Source organism: Sorex fumeus, unplaced genomic scaffold, assembly GCF_029834395.1.
Source record: "Sorex fumeus unplaced genomic scaffold, SorFum_2.1 ptg000078l, whole genome shotgun sequence".
Lineage (NCBI taxonomy): Eukaryota > Metazoa > Chordata > Mammalia > Eulipotyphla > Soricidae > Sorex > Sorex fumeus.
In genome coordinates this window covers 5,471,439-5,486,912 of record NW_026606135.1, presented here as the reverse complement: position 1 = coordinate 5,486,912, position 15,474 = coordinate 5,471,439, and the positions used below count along the sequence as shown (strand labels likewise).

The following is a 15,474-nucleotide window of genomic DNA, read 5'->3' as shown; positions in this document are numbered from 1 at the left end:
GAGATTGGGGATATCCTCAGATTAGCATGTCTGGCATTTCCTATATCAATTTTCTCTTTTTCCTAGGTCTTAAGGCAGTGGTTCACATATAGTGCTCTTAATGTCTTAGATCTTGTTTTTCCATAGTGTTAGTAAAATAAACACCAAATAATTCAGAAATATTTTTACTGCACTTAAACTCAGTAGCTATTTTTAGTATAATTACATATAGTATCTTTGGAGGAAGGGAATTCCATAATACCCAGCTGGGTGCAGGGGTCATCAAACTGGGGTTAGCTGCATTCAAGGCAAGCACCTTAACCCCTGTACTCTCTGCTCAGGAATCATTCCTTGCCAAACTCGGGGACCATCTGTGGTGCTGGGACTTAATCCCTATTGGATGCATACAGGGCAGAAACCCTACCCTCTACAATATCTCTCTGCATCCTAAGTTTGTTTTTTGTTTTTCTTAAAATAGTTTCTTAGAAAAACTACCTTGGAAGATAGTTCTTTGTTTTGTCTATACCAAAAGAATAGCTTTTTTTAAAAAAATTTTTTTTAAAAAACGAGATACACAGTTCTAAAATTGTACATGATTGGGTTTCGGTCATACAGTGTTCCAGTACCCATCCTTTCACCCTGTACCACTGTTTCTCTCTCTGTCTCCCTCGCTGTCCCCCCAAACCCACCCTTCCCCTGATCCTTGTGTGTGTTTGCGTCCCGACCCTTTTGGGCATTATGATTTAGAGTACAGGTACTGAAGGTTATAATGTTGGTCTCTTTACCTAATTTCAGCACTCGCTCTTGAGTGCTGATTTCAAACTATCAGTGTCATGGTGGTCCCTTCTTTCTCCTAACTTCCCTCCCCCATCAATTGTGGCAAGCTTCCAACACATGGACCAGTCCTCCTACTTCTTGTTTCTGCTCTCCTTGGGTTTGTGGGGTATTTGAAAACATAAGAGCTTTTATTTTGCACTAGGTACTTCCACTGTACCAAACTTATTTTAAAAAGATTGTCTCCAGGCCAGAGAAATAGTACAGCAGGTAAGGCACATGCCTTGCACACGGCCTGGCATTTCAATCCCTGGCATTCCATATGGTCCCCTGACCCTGCCAGAAGTTATCGCTGAGTGCAGAGCGAGAAGTAAGTCCTGAGAAATGCTGGCCCCAAAACAAAAACTCAACAAAAATTTAAAAAATAAAAAGAATGTCTCTAAGCACATGACATTTTTATTATATTGCAAATCAAGTATATTAGAAGATATATGTATAGATTATCCTTATATTCTTTATTAAACATTTATGTTAATTTGGTAACTGATACTAGAAGACATATATATGATACTAGAATTACCTACAAGCAGTAAATGTTTTTTTTTAAATATTATCGATAATTAAAAAATAAATTCAAATAGGGGCCAGGGAGAAAGTACAGCAGGTAGGGCTTTTGACTTGCATATGGCCAACCTGGGTTGGTCCCTGGCATCCCATTACTTCTGAGCATTGCTAGAAGTAATTCCTGAATACAGAACCGAACCAGGATTAGTAACCCCTGAGTATCACCAGGTATGGCCCAAAAAGAACAAAAACAGAAACTCAAATAATTTAGCCATTTTAAAGTAAAGCATTCCATCATTTATTAATTATATTTAACTCTTTGTCTTCTCCCATTTGTTGTTTTGAGGAGGATAACAACAGAGAAAGTAAGGAGCTAACTTAGTTGGTGTGTACTTTAGTTGTGTTTTTGTTGGTTGTGGTGTCCTGAATATCACAGTTTGTTGTGGACCTATGGATCCCAAATGGCTGTGCTGCCAGCATCACCTTCAGTATGTGGAGCAGTACTGGGTACTGAGCTTAAGGCCTCACGCTTATAAACAGATGTTCAACCACTAAGTTATTCCCAGGCCTCTTAGGTTTTCCTATTAGAGTTATGAATTTAATTACAGTCAGTAGGGAATTTTACCTACCCACATCTTGGTGACTATGTTAAATGTGGTTTTGGTTTTTTGGTTTTTTTATTTTTGTTTTTGTTTTGTTTTGTTTTTGGGACTCATTGGGCTGGAGCGATAGCACAGCAATAGGGCGTTTGCCTTGCATGCAGCCAACATGGCCGACCCGAGTTCGATTCCTCCGCCCCTCTAGGAGAGCCCGGCAAGCTACCGAGAGTATCTCGCCCGCACGGCAGAGCCTGGCAAGTTACCTGTGATGTATTTGATATGCCAAACACAGTAACAACAAAGTCTCCAATGGAGACGGTACTGGGCCCTTTCGAGCAAATCGATCAACAATGGGAGGACAGTGACAGTGTGTTTGGTAAACTTAGGTTTAAAGTGGAAGTCTATATTAAATTACTTTGGAGATGATTTACGTTTGTGTGTGTGAGTATGTGTGTGTGTGAGAGAGAGAGAGAGAGAGATAGAGAGAGAGAGGAGGAAAGGACGGAGGGAGGGAGGAATATTTCATTGTTTTAAATAAAACAGCAAAGCATAAGGCTACTTTTCACCATCAGAATTCAGTGCAGGTATCTGAACTCAATGGGCCTGTTTGCTACCTTTAGGTATTATGTACCAGATAATAATTGGAAAGGCAGGGGGCCGGAGCAATATAAACAGCAACTAGTTTGATTATCTTCCACACTGTCCACCAGGGCCTCATCTTAGCACCTCTTATGGACTCCCAGCCTGCCTGAAGTGATCCCTCAGCACAGCCAGGAGTAAGCCCTGAGCATAACCAGTGTAGACCAAAAATCAAATGATAATAATAATAGTGCCTAATTGTAGGATAACATTGGTTTGTTCTTTCTGCCTTGCCACAGGGAGCTTAGATTTATTGGGTTATACCCATCACAGTGGTCCTGAGGCGCTGCAATTCCTCTGTGTTTATCTGTAACCTCTTTCTTTGTGTTCTGCTTCCCCAACTGGTCGGTCACCTTTATCTCCTAATCAGACTCTGTTACCTTGTAAATATTGTTTTTCTCTCCTCCGTCCTTTGCATAGTTACTTCAGAGCAATGTCCTTTTTGTATAGACACAGGAAGACAGTTAATGCTGTGCTTTTGTAACTTGGGAGTTAATTGACTCCGAATCATATTCACAACAGGGCATCTATTTTCTTAGCTTAAGCTTCAGTTGCCCTTACTTCCTAGTACCCCAGAAACAAAGTCCTGATGAGGGACTGGATGGACCCAGGGCAAGCTGTGAGCCTCCCTAGCATCAAAATGGGCCATGCCAAAGCACCATAATACTTAACTATAAGAGCGTGGTCATGGACAAATTCTGTCATGATCCAAAAATTAACAACTGGATTAGAACCCTGCTGGGGTTAGGAAAGACTAATCTGGCCTGAGCACTGTAGTCTTAGGGACGTCTATAGCGAGATGCCCCCATGAGAGCCACTACATGCTTAATGTATCTCTTATTTTGTCCATACAAATTGACTAATATTATTATGGAGTAGAATTAAGATGAATGTTTAAATAGCTATTTGACTAAGGAAAGCAGAAACACACCCTAGGTGGTATTTCTGCCCTTGAGTGGATCTCCTGACTGCAGGAGATCAGGAAGGGCTTTTATACGTTGATTGTGCTACCAGACCTGGGTGTGATTGCTACCTACAAGGTTTGGAGGGTGTGAAAGACTAGAGACCAGGACTAGAGAGACCAGGATTAGAGAGACCAGGATTAGAGTTGGGGCACAGAGAGACTAGCAAGGGGGACAGAAGGAGAAAAATATAGAGGAGAAGAATGTAGAGGAAAAGAATGTAGGTAGGTGTAGGATCCAGGGGAGAGGAATCAAGAAGAAACAGGGAATCTGGGAGAATCAAGGGGAATCCAGGAGAAGGAAAAGAGATTCGGGGAAGGAGAGTCAGGAGAATAGAGACAAGATTGGAATAAATGCAGTTGATACCAACTAGCCTCACCCTTGTTTTCTCCTTCGTCCGCCCATGGTGTTGGCCATCCCAGTGGGGGAAGCAACCCAAGACCACTGAACGCAGGCGGCAAGAGAGAGCTGCTGGCTTCTTACTCATTTTATGAATACACACCTAATTATAGTAATCATAAAGACAATCCTACATAGCACTTTGTTAGTTCTGGTAACAGTTCCGTTCTTCCCAACTCTGACTTTTCTACAGGATTCACATTGTGACTTGCACCGAGGGTTGATTATTAAAAGGAAGTGATCAGATTCCTGTTTGACTGGAGGTTTTTTGGTTGTTGTGTTCTGTTCTGTTTTGTTTTGTTTTTGGTGGCGGGTGCGGCTTGATGGTCAATACCCAGCAGTGCTCAGGAGCTACTCCTGGCTCTCTTTTTAGGGTTGTACTTGGCAGTGCTCAGGGGATATATGCAATACCAGTATCAGAAGTGAACCAGGATCGGCTGTATGAGGCTTAACCCTTGTGTTATCTCTCTGCCCTGGAATCAGACTCCTTATTTCCATACTGTGTAGCAACAGTCCTGTGAGAGGAGTATTTTCTAGTGGATAACTTTCTAGAGAATTACCTTTTAAGTGTAAGGACTTATGGCTCCCACTTGGCAAAAGGGGCAAATAGTTCTGTAAGGGAAGAAAGAAATCATCTGTGACAGGTTGCATTTAACCATATTAGACTCATTCAGGTAAGATAAGTAACAGGTATATTTTATGAAACTTCTGGGTCAGAAATGTAATTAAGAGACCACCCCAACAAGAAACCACCATTTTATCATTTTTTAAATGTATCAGTTGGAGGGGCCAGAGTGGTAGTAGAACAGGTCGGGTGCCTGCCTTTCACACAGCAGACCCAGGTTCAATCCCTGGCATCTCATATGGTCCCCTGAGCTTGCCAGGAATAAGCCCTGAGCACTACTGGGTATTACCCAAAAATAAACAGAACAAAAAATGTATTGATTGGGGCCAGAGAAATTGTACAGTATGTAGGCCTTTTGCCTTGCTATGGCAAGGTCAGTCATATGTGACTGATCCCAGATAGTTCCCCATCACTCCAGGGATGCCAGGAGTGATCCCTCAGCTCAGAGCCTAGGATAAACCCTAAACAAAGCTGGGTGTGGCCCAAAATTTTCAAAAAAGGTCGGTCGGTAGGTAGGTAGGTAGGTAGGTAGGTAGGTAGATTGATTGTTGTTCCCCATCTTTGGATTTGAAAGGACATGATTAACAGTGCTGCTAATTCTAAATTCAACATCTGATAATTTATAATCTTTTCCTAAAAGTGTATAAGGAATATTAGTTCAAAATGTGTCATTTTTAGTGAATTTTCCCATAAGACTCTAAATACAGAGAGCCAGAATGACTATAGAGATACTTATCCAGTCTTTTATTTCACACTTGAGAAAAGTAAGGTATGTAATCTCAAAGGTTCAGTTTCACTGCCACTCAAGGAACCATGTGATGTTGGTCAAGAACCATGTGACGGTTGCAGAAAAAGCTTTACTGGCAACAAGCCAGCAGAAGGCTGACAGATTCATGTCTCAGACTAACCATTTTGTTTGTACAGTCACAGGAAGGGGTTTTTATAGAGAAATAGAGCAGAGAGACACCATTTTAGAAAGGGTGGAATGCAGTGAGTGCCAGGGATCAAAGGAGTCCTCATCCATACAAGTCAGGGACTCTTCCACTAAGTCACTTCTTCAAACCCCATGGAATGAGAGGGAGAGAGGGGAAGGGGGGGGGGGCATACTTTTGTACCAGGGATGTATCACTGTTTCTCACAAACAGGAGGCAATCAGTTTACCACAGGGGGCGGAGAATGGAGGGGGAGGCTTTTGTACCAGGGATTAATCACTGGGTCTCACAAACAGGAGGCAGTCACTTTACCACCAGGCCACATCCCCAGCCCCAGAAATGCCTAGTTTGTTTTGTTTTGTTTTGTTTTAAAATCTGTATTTTATTTATTTTTAGGCACTGTGATTTGCAAAACTCTTAATGGTTAAGTTTCATGCATAAAAAAATTCAGCATCTTATACCCCCACCCCTTCCAGGGTCAGCGTCCTACTGAAGATCCCTTCTCAGTTTCTGTTGCCTTTGGGCATTTGTTATGTCCCTACTGTTTCTTTACAAAATGCTTAGTTTTAATGAAACATTTAATAGAAAAGTGTGTTGGACAGGGGAGATAGCTCAAAGGGCTGGAGCACGTTTTGCATGATTGAGCCATATGTTCAGTCTCCATCATCACATAGCCCCCCAGTACCACTGGTTCAGACCCTGAACACTTAACCAGGAGTAGCACCCCCTCTACCCCAACCTTCTTTCCTAGCACTGCTGGTTTGGCTCCAAACCGAGAAGCTCATATTTAATCAGTATAATGTATTATTCTTTATACCTTATTATTATGTAACTATTTCTGTATAATTTGATTTCTATCTGATTAACTTTTACAATTTTATTTGATTGGTGCAAGCATGAAATTAACTGACATTTTCATTTTGCAGTTTTTATTATAATCACTTTTTCAGGATAGTTTTTTAAAATTTGTTTACATTTATTAATTCTAGGGCACGTCTAGTGATGCTCAGTGACTGCTCAGTGCTTGGGGATCACAGATATGGGGTGCTTGGGAAACCATGCAGTGCTGGAGATCAAACCCAGGTTTCCTGCATGCAGACATGTGCTTCATCCTATTAAACTATCTCCAGCTTTGGGTAGATGTTTTAGTTAATACTTTACATTGAGTGTTCCTTATAATTATCTGTTTCATGTTTTCTGTTATTAGACTTTAAGTTGCTGTAAACTGATTTTTGCTAATTAAAGAAAAATTAGTCCAAGTATGTGAGACAGCAGTGAGGAAAAACTGAAAACCATTTGGCAGCTTTTATAAAATAGACAAAATAGAAAAATAGAAAATCTTTCTCTTTAGTTACGTTAGGAGAATTTGACAGAAACTAAGTGGCCAAGTTACGTTCTGTTTATTTTGATAGAATTGGATCCTTCCCTTTGTTGACATAAAGGCAGAGTTTTTAAGCACCACCTCAAAAATAGTAAGCTCTTTGGTATTTTTGACCTGAAAGATTTTCTGAAGGTCCATACATCTGATTACATAGGTAATTTGTGAGTTCTAGTGTAAGCTCTGTACCAGTCTTGAATAATGGTCAGATACCAACGTACAATTAATATCTGTCAGATTTTACAGCCTAAGAGGGGGTGGAAGGAATAGTCTTGTTAATCCATCCAGGCAGTGTGTAAAATGCATTTTTATACCTTTGTGGAACCTCAGAGAGCAATTTACTGTATTTCTATGTGTGGGTTTTATAGAAGCATCTTTCTTTATTCTTGGTTCTTCTCTGGGAACATTTGTCACAGATCATTCTTTTTAATTTATTTACTACTATACATAAGCTATATTTTAGACTTTGTTTAGTGCTTTAGAGAACCCAGAGGAGATTTGCTTTTCTATTATATTGAACCTCTTAATATAGTTTGATTGTTTCAGAAAACTAAGAACCCTTAGGGGACACAAAGACCAACTAAGCTGACGGCAAAGAAATAGAAACCAAAAATTCTGGAATCTTAAACTGCAGCCTCCTCATATACAAAATGAGCTACTTATCTGTATCACACAATGCTCAGGTGACTGGCTATTTTGTTTTAATTCTAGCTTAAAGCAGAACTTTGGAATTAGTCATATTAGAGCTGGAAAGGATCTTAAAACTTATTTCATAAACAGCTGTAGAAGTCTTTTTGGGGGGAAAGTGGGGAGTAGGGAACGTGGTGGTAGGTGCTGCTCAAAGGTTACTTTAGGCTCTCTGCACCCAGGAATTACTCCTGGCATAGTAATACAGGGAACTGTGTGGGATGCCAGGGGTTGAACCCAGGTAGATTCTGTGCAAAGCAAGTGCCCTACCTGTTGTACCGTCGCTCTAGCTCAAGAATACTCTTTTTTTTCTTTTCACTAATATGTATTTGCTTAGCTCCTGTGTTTAGCTCATTGCTTGGCTCTTTAGTAGCACAATAAAAGCTAATCATAGTTATTCTAGCCCAGTAGTTCACAAAGAGAGTGCTGAGGTAGCTTAATAGTAATAGCTGTATCTTAATGAAAGTAATGGTGATCAAGTCTTTAAAAAAAAAACAATTATCTTAAGTACCTTTTCAACCTTTAGGTCATAGTTTGTAATTGGGTTTTCCTTGGTTCTTTTTTTTTGTTTTTTGACTCACATCCGGCAATACACAGGGGTTGCTCTTGGTTTTGCACTCAGTAATTACTCCTGGCGTTGCTTGGAGGACCACTTGGGATGCTGGAAATCGAACCCGGGTCGACCATGTGCAAGGCAAACGCCCTACTCACTATACTATTGTTCCAGCCCCCTCCTCTTGGTTCTTGATGTAACTAATCTTTGCTTACATTGGCTTCATCAGGAAAAGATTTGAAATTGTATTGACGTAAGGGATTTTGTTATCCAGCATCAAAACAAGTAAATATTTGAAATCATCACTTCTTTCTTCTATGTGTTATCCCAGAATTTTCTATTCTTACCTCTACTTTAGTTCCAAAGAAAAAAAGATGAGAGATAACATAAGCTTAATAATGGATACTGTTCCTCAAACAGCAGTTAGAAATACTGTTAGTGTCTAGTCATTCATATGTTTTGCTCTTTCTTTTATCCTCTAGGCTTACTGTGGATTTCTTCGTCCTGGAGTTTCTTCAGAGAATCTTTCTGCAGTGGCCACAGGAAATTGGGGGTGTGGTGCCTTTGGGGGTGATGCAAGATTAAAAGGTGAGTGAGGGCTGGGACTGTGACTTAATGGTAGAGCACTTCCCTGGCTCCATATAGTCCCCTGAGCACAACCAGGCCCAGGTGTCTTTGGGTATAGCCCACAAACCAAAAAAAAATTTAAGGGGCTGGAGCAAGAATATAGCAAGTAGGATGCTTGCCTTGCACAGAGCCAACCCAGGTTCGATCCCTGGCATCCCATATGGTGCCCCAAGCACCACCAGGAGTAATTCCTGAGTGCAGAGCCAAGAGTAACTCCTGAGTATCAATGGGTGTGACCCACAGGGAAAATAAAAACAGTGAAAAATGAATGACTATGTTTTGAGGACGGTAGTGGGACTGAAGGGGTAAGGTGTTTACTTTGCACATTGGCTGTCCTTACTTTGACCCCTGGCACTGGGCTACATTTCCCTAACCACCACCAGGAATGATTTCCTGAGCATAGAAGCAGAGTAAGCTCTGTACATAGCCAGGTGTGACCCAAATCTTACACCCCCACAAAAAAAGGATAGTCTTCTTGCTGTGGAGGAACGTTAGTCCTTCAGCCAGATTTCCCAAGTGGTGGGGCGGGGGGAGAATATTTGATACCATCCTTTATTCTGGATTTAAAGAAACTCTTACTTTTATTTACTGGTTCCCTGAATAGTTTATCTCTTTAATACCTAAACACAATTGAATTTAGTGTATGACGTTTTAACTGAGAACACTGACTTTAGCACTTCCCTTCACAGATGTGATTTTTATGGACAGTGCTATTTTTCATTGACTGACTCATCCATTCCCCCATTCTTATGTCACATCTGCCATGCTCTAGGCACTATGGTCTGCTCTGAAGTAAATAAGATGTGGTTCCTGTTCTGAAATACTCAGTCCAGCATGAAGAAAAAAACGAAGGCAATTCAGAGTGATGAATGTTTTAGTTAAGGCACATGGTATAGCGGAGTAGAACTTGGGAGAGGTCAATAATTAGCACAAATAGGAAGGCACGTGGGTTTCTAAGAAAGATAGAGACCTTTTGCATTTTATTATTTGTAGTAGAAAAATCATAGGCCTGATCAACAAAGTTATCGAATACTTACCAGATTATATTTACTTTATTCTCAACCATAAAGTACTATATGTGAATAGAATATTATATGATAACTTGGGATGTTTATTTTTCTGTGTCAACCCAACTTGTCTGACACCAACTGAATGTGTTAGACTATGATCCTGACATGAAGTTAATTCAGAACCCACATGTTAATACAAATTCCTCAACTAGAGTGACTCTATATGAGACTCCAGCCACAAGTATGAACCTAGTATGATATCTGGAAGGATTTCAGAGCTTCATGATTTCTCCCTGTGGCATCACACAAAGCATATTCTCCCAGTACATTGATGAATTTGCTAAACAGGAAGTTCCACTGAACTTAAGTGTCAAGTGTTCTTTGGAGAGCCATATTACATAGGCATCATTGATTAGATCATTAATTATTTCCTAGGCCTCCCTTTACTCCCTAGACTAACTAAGTGCTGAAAGTCCTAATCTGAAGCTATCTAGGATATACCTGGAGTTTCCTTCTTCTGTTAAGCCTATAACATAACAAAGGCATTAGGAAATCCCATGGGTTTTGATATGCCTACCAGGAACTAGGACAATAACCAGACAAGTTCTTTTGTTTTTGTTTTAGGGCCACACTCAAACAGGGGTTACTCCAGCCAAATACTGGCTGGTATGGTGTATTTTGGGGAGCCATGTGATACAAGGAATTGAGTTTGAGCCTCCCACATGCAGGCATATACGCCTGCCCTTTGAGCTCAGCTTTGAGCCCCAGCCCCAGACAAATTCTTTACTATATCATAGTTATCAAAGTTGTAACAACAAAACAGAGCAAACATAAAATAGTCCAGCTGGTCTTGATAGCTAACCTAGATTTTTCCAAAATCTATTTGGAAAAGATTAAGTGTATTGGTTTATTTGTTTGTTTGGGAGCCACACCTGAAGTGCTTGGGGTTTACTCTTTGTTTTGTGCTCAGGAACCACTCCTGGCAATACTTAGGAGACCCTATAGGGTGCCAGGGATTACCCTGCCCACTATCTTTCCCACCCTATTTCCTTTTTTAATGACAGAATTATTTTTTTAGAAAATGAGAAAAAGATCAGAAATTATGTAGAAACAATTAAATTACCATATACCCTCAGCATTTTGGTGATCATTATTTTAGATGTTTATGTAATTTGTGTATCTATTTGGCCTTAGTAAAATCACACATAATAATCTATACTCTGGGCTGGAAGTAAGGCACAGAGGGTAAAGCACTTGCCTTGTACGTAGCCGACCCCAGTTTCATCCCCAGGATTACAGGAGTGATCCCTTAGCACCTCTTGGTATGGCCCCAAAAAGAGCAGACAAAAAAAAACAGTCTGTGCTTCAACCTAGTCTCTTGGATAACTTTTAACAGCCATAAATCCAGATCAGCATTTTATAATAGCTACATGGTTTATTTTCTTTGTTTGCCAACATACTATATTTTTACTTTCCAGTGAAAGTCTTGGTTTGGGGTCAGAGAGATAACACAGTGGGTGGGGCCTTTGCCTTGTAGGCAGCTGACCCATTTCAATCACCACCACACTGTATGGACCTCCGATTCTCACCAGGATTAATCCCTGAGCACAAAGCCAGGTGTAACTCAAAAATCAAAAATTAATTAAAAAATGTATTGTTTTTTCTTTATCTTAGAAGCAATACTGAATTATGTAATTATATATGATATATGTAATTCTATTTTTTTGTTAATTTTTTTATTGAACCACCATGAGATACAAAGTTACAGATTTTTTTTATGATTAAGATTCAGTTGTATAGTGTTTGAACACCATCTATCCCTTCACCATTTTCCACTTCCCTCTGCCAATGTTCCCAGTTTTCTTCCTCTTCCCTAACCTGCCTCAATGGTAGACACCTTTATTTTCTTAAGTCTAATTCCTAGAAGATTAATGACTCAAAAATATGTAAACTTTATAGGTTCATATTTTATGGGTCACAGAGATAGCTCAAAGGGCTAGTTATGCTTTGCATGCTTGAGGCCAGGGTTTGATCCCAGAATTGCCTGGTCTCACTGGCATTACAGGACTGACCCCCCCTCCAACTTGGGAACTGGAGTGATTATACAGTGATAGGTTGCTTGACTTGCATGTGACTAACTAACCCAGGTCCGATCCTGGCAACCCATGTGGTCCTTTAGGCATGGCCAGGAATAATTCCTGAGTGCAGAGTCAGGAGTAACACCTGAGCATTGCTGGGTGAGGCCTCAAATAAAACAAAACTAAAACCCCAACAACATAAAGATTGACCCACCAAGCATAGAATAATAGGGTATAGCCTCAGACACCAGAGTATGACTCTTGAAATTAATACTTGCTGTAAATTGTCCCCCTACCTCCACTATCTCCACTACCCAGCCGCCGCCATGCTCCAGGATGCTTTCTGGACCTTAATAAGACACTTAATACCCGTCTTCCGGGATTGCCATATTTCATAGGGTTCAAATATGGTTTGAACCATGGAAACACTTGCAAGGGCGATTAGAGGCCACCCTAAAAGCCTCTATCCCTCTCGGAGAGCCTAGCAAACTACCAGCCTTGCCCTCACAGCAGAGCCTGGCAAGTTATCCGTGGTGTATTCGATATGCCAAAACCAGTAAATACAATGGGTCTCATTCCCTTGACCCTGAAAGAGCCACCAATATGGCAGTGTTAAGAAGGATGAGGAAAAAGAGGCTGATAAAATCTCAAGGTCAAACTAGGCTGCCAAAATGAAGAAAGACAAAAATGATTGCCTGTACTTTCAATGCACGTACAGTGGCATCAGATGCATCCATCAAGGACCTGGTGGTACAAGTGCGAAAGATCAAATATGACATCATTGGTCTGACTGCAACAAGAAGGCATCAATCACGTCATGCCGTTTTCGACACTGGAGAAGAACTGTTCCTCGGAACATGAGACAAAAGAGACGTCGCAGGTGTCGGTGTCCTTGTCAACACAAACTTGGCCATGAGCATTGATTCATTAGAATGCCTAACAACCCAAAGTGGATGATTGCAGTTGAATAGATGTGGCTCACTGCTGGCAGTTTCTATCTTGGTTGTCTATGCCCAACATCCAATTATGATGGAGAAATTGAGAAGTTCTACATGGAGCTGGAGAAGTTCTATAAAGAAGACCATACCTTCTACAAGATCATTGTCAGTGATTTTAATGCCAAGATAAGACCTAGAAGATCAGCCGAAGAACTCCACATCAGGACCCATGGCCTAGAATGGAACGAACAGAGTCAGAGACTGAGTTCATCATGTCGACCAAGACCATCCATGGTAACTCACAGTTCCAGAAGGCTGAATCTAAATGTTGGACTTGGGAGTCTCCCAGTGGATGGTTCCACAACGAAATTGACCACATCATATTCAATCGACGGTTTTGCCTGACCGATGTCGCTGTTGTCCCAAAATTCCAAACGGGATCGGACCTTTGTCTCTTTTGTGCAGAATTCTACTTCCCGGAGCGGGGAGAAAGAGCTGCAAAATTTAAGAAGAGAACACCTGGCTCCTCCCACCACCGCTGCCGCCCTGAGTCACTGCCTGGCTCCGTAGCGCTCGCTGCCAATACTTGGTGTTCTTACAACATGGCGGATATTGACAACAAAGAACAGGGTGAGCTTGATCAAGATTTGGATGATATTGAAGAAGTAGAAGAGGAAGAAACTGGTGAAGAAACAAAAATCAAAGCGCATCAGTTGACTGTTCAGATGATGCAGAATCCTCAGATTCTTGCAGCCCTTCAAGAAAGACTTGATGGTCTGGTAGAAACACCAACAGGATACATTGAAAGCTTGCCTAAGGTTGTTAAAAGACGAGCGAATGCTCTCAAAAACCTTCAAGTTAAATGTACACAGATAGAAGCCAAGTTTTATGAGGAAGTTCATGATCTTGAAAGAAAGTATGCTGTTCTCTATCAGCCTCTATTTGATAAGCGATTTGAGATCATTAATGCAGTTTATGAACCTATGGAAGAAGAATGTGAATGGAAACCAGATGAGGAAGATGAAATACCGGAGATGCAAGACAAGGTCACAATTGAAGATGAGAAAAAAGATGAAGAAAAAGAAGACCCCAAGGAAATTCCTGAATTTGGATTAACTGTTTTTAAGAACATTGACTTGCTCAGTGATAAGGTTCAGGAACAGGATGAACCTATTCTGAAGCATTTGAAAGATATTAAGGTGAAATTCTCAGATGCTGGCTAGCCGATGAGTTTTGTTTTAGAATTTCACTTTGAACCCAATGAATATTTCACAAATGAAGTATTGACAAAGACATATCAGATGAGATCAGAACCAGATGATTCTGATCCTTTTTCTTTTAATGGACCAGAAATTATGGGTTGTACAGGGTGCCAGATAGATTGGAAAAAAAGGAAAGAATGTCACTTTTTTCATTAAAAAGAACCAGAAACACACGGGACACGGAACAGTTTGTACTGTGACCAAAACAGTTTCCAGTGATTCTTTCTTTAATTTCTTTGCGCCTCCTGAAGTTCCTGAGAGTGGAGATCTGGATGATGATGCTGAAGCTGTCCTTGCTGCAGACTGAAGTTGATCACTTTTTACGTGAGAATATAATTCCAAGAGCAGTGTTACACTTTACTGGAGGAGCCATTAAAGATGATTATGATGAAGAAGGTGAAGAAGCAGGTGAGGAAGGGGAAGAAGAAGGAGATGAGGAAAATGATCCAGACTATGACTCAAAGAAGGATCAAAACCCAGTAGAATGCAGGCAGCAGTGAAGCATGATGTGTGTGGCCTTGAGGATAACCTGCACTAGTCTAGCTTCTGCTTCCCTGGAAAGGATGAATTTACATCATTTGACAAGCCTATTTTAAGTTTTTTGTTGTTTACTTGTTTATGTTTTTCCAGCTTAAAATTAAAATGTCAAGTATAATTTTAGTTATCACAAAAAAAAAAAAAGAAGAGAACTCCCAGAATGACCACCAACTGGGAGCTCTTTGGCACTATTGCAGCAACATGGGAACATGCTGTCATTGACAACATTGACGAGGAATATAATCAACTGGTTCAGCACCTGCATGATTGTGCGAGGAACGCCACAAGAGAGATAGCCACGAAAAAAACGCCTGTCTTCGAAAACTCTTGAGCTTATTCGCCAACGTGGCTTGATGCAAGCGTCAGGCAACCACAGGCGAATGTCTGAGCTCACAAAGCAGTGCAGAGAAGTGAGTGATAAAAGAAGACCTCAAAGAGAGAAGAGCAGCAGTGCTGGTAGATGCGGCAGAAAACGGGAAAAGCATTCACAATGCCCACCTGTCTTTCGCCAACTACAAGACCAAGGTGACTGCCCTCCAACGTCCTGATGGATCTGTCACATCTTCCAGAAGGGCAATGGAGAAGATTATTCATGACTTCTACTCAGATCTCTTTAATGGCCATGTCCACCTGCCCACATACCAAATTCCGCAGGATGGATATGTCGTTCCCGTCCGAAATCCGACACACCATCTCGTCGGTAAAGAAACAAAGGGCACCTGGCCCAGACAAGGTCAGACCTGAACACCTGAAGAACCTGCCATAAGTACTCATCAATACACTAGCTCGGCTCTTCACATGCTACCTGTCTGAATGCAAGGTTCCATCCCAGTGGAAAACCAGCAGGACTATACTACTATATAGAAAAGGAGACATCCACGACATTGGCAACTATCACCTGATCTGCCTGTTGTCTGTCATCTACAAGCTG

The 15,474-nt window shown here is 41.0% G+C and overlaps 1 protein-coding gene and 1 pseudogene across 1 annotated transcript in view; both read left to right on the top strand.

Annotated features, from left to right (window-relative positions):
- Nucleotides 1–15,474, top strand: part of PARG (poly(ADP-ribose) glycohydrolase) — a 102,958-nt gene that overhangs the window by 77,528 nt on the left and 9,956 nt on the right. Inside the window, exon 16 of the mRNA XM_056130413.1 lies at nt 8,574–8,679. Coding sequence (XP_055986388.1) covers nt 8,574–8,679 — 106 coding nt within the window. The remainder of the gene's footprint in view (nt 1–8,573; nt 8,680–15,474) is intronic.
- LOC130038583 (nucleosome assembly protein 1-like 1) lies at nt 13,307–14,668 on the top strand (annotated as a pseudogene).